The sequence below is a fragment of the Hippocampus comes genome, unplaced genomic scaffold (assembly GCF_001891065.2).
Source record: "Hippocampus comes isolate QL1 unplaced genomic scaffold, H_comes_QL1_v1.1 scaffold360, whole genome shotgun sequence".
Taxonomy (NCBI): domain Eukaryota; kingdom Metazoa; phylum Chordata; class Actinopteri; order Syngnathiformes; family Syngnathidae; genus Hippocampus; species Hippocampus comes.
The window spans coordinates 47,226-53,225 of NW_017804810.1; the positions used below are offsets into that span (position 1 = coordinate 47,226).

The following is a 6,000-nucleotide window of genomic DNA, read 5'->3' on the forward strand; positions in this document are numbered from 1 at the left end:
AGTATGTGTCTGGCAGCACGTCAAGCAGCTGCTCAAGTGTTCCTCCAGCTTGAGCGAGCGTCCGACAGTTGAACCTTTTAATCTCCCTCAGGAAGTAAAGTGGAAAAGAAAAAAATCCCGCGTGGATAAAAAAGCGTCTTTTAAAGTGTTCACCGACAGGAAAATTATTTGTTTTAAGTGCGTGAAGTAAGAGTCCAATCTCATTTTGTTCATACTCTTGCTTTGTAGTTTAACCTTCGGGTTCTTACAAAGAGGCTACTTGTCTTTCACACAAGCAGGTTGGCATTGATTAAAAGACCGACTTTGTTATGTTAATGAAGTCAGAAGTTGGATGTACAGAAGAGTCTTTTTTTTTTAACAGATAAGCTGCGGGCGCCACTTTAGGAATGTTTGGAGAGTTTATGGCCATTCATCCAGAGATCAGTGATTGTAATGTTCCTCCGAAAGGTGTTTTACTGGGTTGTCAAGTCCAGTTTTTCCAACAGCAAACACGTCCAAGCCTGCAGTTTTTGCGTCTGCCTCACAGTTCTGGTTCTTGCGTTGGTTTTCTGCGGGTACTTCCTCCCAAATGTCAAAATTGAGCATGTGAGGGTCATGCGACTGTATTTTAATGCTGGACATGAGAGGCCTACATTGTTCGATACATAAGCCGTCATCAAATCCGTGGAGAGTAGAACACCGGGGTGGCTTGCGTATAAAATCTCAATGTTTTGCCGCTCGCCGGCGGCTGGTAAAAGGCGTAAAAATGACTGTCAGTAAATCCCTGAGGCGTTACAATGTGCAGATGTGCAAAAGAGTTGTGCTATCTCAGGAGGAGGAGATTTGACAGATGTTTAATGCAGCACAGTCCCAATGTCAGGACGCAGATAACAAAACACGCAAACATTCAGAGCAATCTGCCAGTTTTATTGGCGGAAAATGCCTGACGGACTCACCGATAACCTTGAACAACCGAGGGGGTTGCATGGCCGCCAAAATCGTCTCTTTGAAACATGAGCAGCATTTCTCTCGCAGCCATTCTCTTCTCCTGGTGTTACAATGAACGCTATTGATCGCCGGCTCTTTATTTAATAATGTTACCTCGCTGCCTTGACATGGTGAATAAAGACGGCCGCTTGACATGCCTTGCCACACTGATGAGCAATTACGAGAAAGTCATTCTCTTGTTTTTTTCCCCCCACCTCGGCTAATCGTCTTGTTTGCATGCATCTTGAACTTTTTCTCATCATGCATCTTTGATATTCTTTCGAGTGAATTTGTATCACCATTTTAATTCTGAAGGGGGTAATACGTTGGCAGGAAGAGCCCGATGTTTCCATGGAATCCAATTTGAGGCAAAGGCTGGAGATGAGGGTACCGCAATATTCGCAACATGAGGCCAGGCTTTCATCCCCGCTGCAACAAAGACTATACTGTCGAGTCATTTTAGGTCTAGTGTCTTTCAGCCATCAACTGCTGGGGCGCTTTATTTATTCCACTGCAGGGGCATGAATCTACTTGTACTTTGCAATTGATGTCAAGTGAAACTGGAGTACGAAACAAATTATGTGGGACTATTATCGAGAAATCCGGCTCACGTCAAGAACCTTCAATGGAAGAATAGGGCGCAGAGCTCGCCGGACCACAAATAGCGACTGTGGCGAGGGCACATCAGTCTACTGGAATACGAATGGTCATGAAAAATATCACCCGCAGAACACGAGATCACCTTTACGAGCCGTTCTGATCATTTCTATGTGGTTTGGCGTTTCAGTTTCAATGAGCCCGATTGAACAGTTCAACTTTTTAACATGGGCAACAGCGCAAGACCCTTGGGGAATTAATGCCTGCTGTGTTTTTATTTTGCCTTGATGTGAAATGGGCGGCATCAAGACGGAGGCGTTGATTGTGCATGTGGTTGAGGCACACCGCTACTATTTGGTGCAGGGCAGTTATTAGAGGGACGGCTGCTTCTGAGCAACGACAGCGGATGATTATCAGGTCACAGTGCACTCAGAGTGGCTTTGTGCGCCTCCCAAGTAAATCTCTTGTTGGATTTGTTTTAATGGAGGCAAACTATCTGACAAGATGCTCATCTCCTCCTCGTGCAGGGCGAGGCAAAGTGATTCCTCTCCGATTCCACTGTCACGCAATGCAGGCCGACAAGAGGCATCGCGGCACAAAATGACCGATGCAGCTCCACGCCAACGAAGCGTCAAGTGAAGGTATTGTAAACAGGAGGAGGAAGAGAAACTTGTTGATGAAAGTTGAATGATAACATTTGCGCTGCGCCTCCCGGATGGAGAAATAAGTAGAAGGAAGGGCCAAGTGGTTTGTGGGATTCACCTGTGAGTCTATTGATAAGAAAGTCACTGTTTACAAACTCTAAAAGAAAAAGAGCAGTAGGTACTAAGAGATTCATTCCATATTTTGTTTTTCCACTTGAAGTGATTCTTGCACAGGGCTTATGAAAAATAGAACTTTAAAACTGTCACTGAGTATTTTGGTTCCCATAATTAGAATGTCACAAATGTTAAGATCATCTCTCAATTGTTTTTTTCCTTTTTTTAACCACTATACACTACAATAATGAAGGTATTAATCACGGTGTGAGTACGCAGTTCGTATACACTTGAGGTACATGTTTAAAACCGTTTTGTGGTTTGACGGCAATAGAAAGCCCAATACGGGGTTTAGAACCAGCACTTCTGCATAAGCGCATGTCAAGTCAGTTGCCACGGCAACATACAAGACGTTTTTCTTGGAAGTGAATGAAGGGGGAAAAAAAACCCCGCGCACAGCTAAGGGTTATGTGGTGTGTTGCCGTTGTGGTCCTATATAACAAATTGTATCAACAACAGGTTTGCCTTCAAATAACGCTCAATTTGACTTTGGGCAATGCCCATTACCATTACATAATGTTTATTATTGGCTGTAGAGTATGCTGTGAGCATTTTCTCTGTGATGCCTTTCTTTCTTTGTGACCACAGCTTTGAAGCCCTTATGACTTCGGTCGTGTCAATATTCTGGTTCGTTGATTGATTTTATAGAGATGATGAGTCATCAGAGCGAGGCGGGGTTCTCCAGGTGGCGCATTCCTTCAACAACCATCTGCTGAACTCTGCCGGCTAGACCGTCTGCAATACCGAAAGGTTCTTCATGTGCAAACGGCAAAATGAATGAGGTGCAGAAAATGAGCCTTGAGAATGGGCAAGCGGTGAGTTTATCTTTTGACATGGTGCAACATTACTGGTTGTTCTGGATTTATTCATCATCTGGATTTATTGAACTAGAAGTGCCTTTAAAAGGTTTCAGCTTTTTAGGGTACGTAGAGGCGACATTCTTCAGTATCATAAACAATGCTCAGCAAAATGCAATTTGGTATGCTGCAGACACGCACTTGTAATTTTCTCAAAATAGGAAATGGCTTCGTTTCTTTGACATTATTAGTCTTGCAACGTTGAGGGTTTTTCACACGAGCTTGGCTTCTGCTTCCTGGAGATATGTTGTTGAAAAATGAACAGCCGGTATTGATTGAGGGGCGTGACGGCAAAGAACTAGCCCTTAATTCAAATTTGGCAGTCATATCATGTCAAAGTGAATACATCAGACCTTTATTTTTGTCATCTCACTGTCGTGAATCAAGTGATGGCATTTTCATTTTGTTCAGTGCGCTGTAGGACTCACTTGTTAATGAACATAGACGGCGTCTGTAAAGTACCATTGTGTCATTTCAGGCACAGCGACATAATCACGGTGATACCACGGAGGAAGTTTGTCACCCATCCCAACAAAATGGTCACGTCTTTGGTGAGAGCTCTGCTCAGGCAGATGGAGGCGCTGCCCCGCGGGAGCGCCAGGAGGGACATGGCCGCCATAAAGTTACGGAAGACGAGAACACACGGGAGATGGAACAAAAGCTCAAGGAAAAAGACGAAGCGATAAACTGCCTTCTTCACGCGCTGACTGACGCCGAGATGGTCACCGCGTTTGTCAGCAAGTCGTGGATGGAGGCTTACGAGCAGCTCAAAATGACCTATGAGGATGACTCCAACAACATGGTGGCAGCCCTAAATGCGGAGTGGCAGAAGTGGTGGGCCTACAGAGAGCAGGAGACGGCCGACCAGTTTCAGACTCAGTGGGAGAACATGCAGTGGCACATGGACGATATGGCGGCCCACTTCCAAACCGCGCTCGACGTCATGCAGAGGCACAATTTAGAAATGTCTGCGTACTTCAGAAATGGAATGGAGAGACTCCAACAGCACATGGGCCGGGTCATCCAGGAAAAGGATGACTTGATTGCAGAATTGAGAAGGGAAAACGGCGTTCTCGTAGCCGAGAACGGAGAGGTGTCGCAGGCGCGCCATTTTGCAAATGAGACCCCGGAAGAGCAACAAAGTCTTCAAGCCTCAGAGGGCTCCCTGAGGGCGGAGCAAGAGGCGACGATAGCCTTTGTTAAAGCTGCCGAAGTAACGGGTAGCGATCCAAACCTGAATGCACAATGACGCACGTCGCTTCCAGTGGGACTCGTTGGATCTTAGAAATGCATGGACAAAATTAGTCATCCATTCACACGGGTGCAAGCTAATGAGTCATACAATGAGATGCCGTTTCCAAAGGAGACAACACGAAAGAACTGGGACCTGTTGGCAGCAAAGCCAAGGTGGAACAAATGGACTGAAAGTGCTTTGCACAAGGCCAAAAAGCTTTCAACAAGCAGCAAAAACTGCCGACGGGACAATGGCCAACCCTGTTAGTCTCTGAAGCGACACTTTTGATTTGTTGGCAAATCTGTACATTGCCGTCTCCACTCAAAAGTTTCTTCCCTTCCCTGAAGGGGAACAACTGAAGACAGACATTGGCATGCATTAGTCAGAGAAATTGGACTATTAATGTGGTCCATTTAAGGGCAAGGACAGTAACCTCATGCGACTAGAGGGACGGTCACCAGTGGTTTTAGGAATCTTCAAATTTGTCCTCAACACAAGTGAAAATGCACTTTTACGCCCGTGTTTCAAAAAAAGGCACCAAGTTACCTTGGGAGTTCAATAATGGTCCCCGTTTTCTTGAATACAATTGGGGATGCTCGATTTAGCCTGAAATTATTCCCGTACGGGAAAAGCTAGTTCCTGACCTTCAAGCTATGAACGTGGCCGATCCTATTTGACGCTATTCTGGCCACATCATTCACAAGCAAATTTATTTCATGTTGTCTGATGTGTTCCAATGAATCTTCAGCTTTTCTGACACGTTTTACATGACAGCACTTGATCCCGATGGCGGGGATCCTCAACCCAATGTTTGCCTCAGGAATAAATGTGTCTGTGGGAATACCGTGAATTGGGAAATTCATGGGGAACAAACATATATATTTACACTTTGGAAATGTGGAAGAGATATTTAAATTTTATGACAGAAACGACAATATTAAAATACTCCAAATATTTGTGGAAATTGAGATGCATGTATTGATCATATGGAGACATCACCCGCAAGCCAAAGAAAACTTTTCTTCCGCGCCTATAAAAAGCTATGAATGGGGATTCGACTGTATTTTAGCTTTCAGTCGGCACTTGGATCGCAGTTATCGGTCAATGCACCGCCACGTCTTCTCAAAGCATCTCCCAGCGGCTGCTGTGGTTGCTACGCCAGACCTGATCGATGCTTCCTGCATTTATCCTGTCACAACCACTGCTCCGAGGTAATAACCAGGGTGACCTCTTTCAAAAACACTTCTCCCCCCATTTTTTTCTTCAAACGCCTCCTAATCCAGACACCGCCTGCCCACACGCAAGTCCGCCGACAAACACATGCTGCCTCTGGGCAAATCAGGACCCGAGTCAGCTATTGGAAATAAGGCAATGAAGGCAAAGCACTTGATATGCAGGCATCTGCTTTGTGGCTTATCTCCACTGCTCAACTGTGGTGAGCAATTGCTGCTTGGCTAGCCCCAGTGAAAAACCCCTCCCCATCCTCCACAGCCTCACCCCCTTCCCATTTTGTCTTCGCCTTGCTTCT

General features: G+C 45.4%; 1 protein-coding gene across 1 annotated transcript; it reads left to right on the forward strand.

The window, feature by feature from the left end:
* Positions 1-225: 225 nt before the first annotated feature.
* LOC109511781 (uncharacterized) lies at positions 226-4,670 on the forward strand. The gene is made up of 4 exons (XM_019863092.1): positions 226-1,980; positions 2,091-2,327; positions 2,970-3,196; positions 3,717-4,670. Exons 3-4 carry the CDS (start codon positions 3,155-3,157, stop codon positions 4,485-4,487), a joined length of 813 nt encoding a protein of 270 aa, XP_019718651.1. The 5' UTR covers positions 226-1,980; positions 2,091-2,327; positions 2,970-3,154; the 3' UTR covers positions 4,488-4,670.
* The last annotated feature ends 1,330 nt before the right edge of the window (positions 4,671-6,000 follow it).

What these genes read in the sequence shown, in the direction of transcription:
- LOC109511781 (XM_019863092.1), top strand. Translation starts at nt 3,155, where the DNA reads ATGAATGAGGTGCAGAAAATGAGCCTTGAGAATGGGCAAGCG. An exon ending in GCCTTGAGAATGGGCAAGCG is followed by an intron (nt 3,197 to 3,716) that starts GTGAGTTTATCT and finishes GTGTCATTTCAG; the next exon opens with GCACAGCGACATAATCACGG.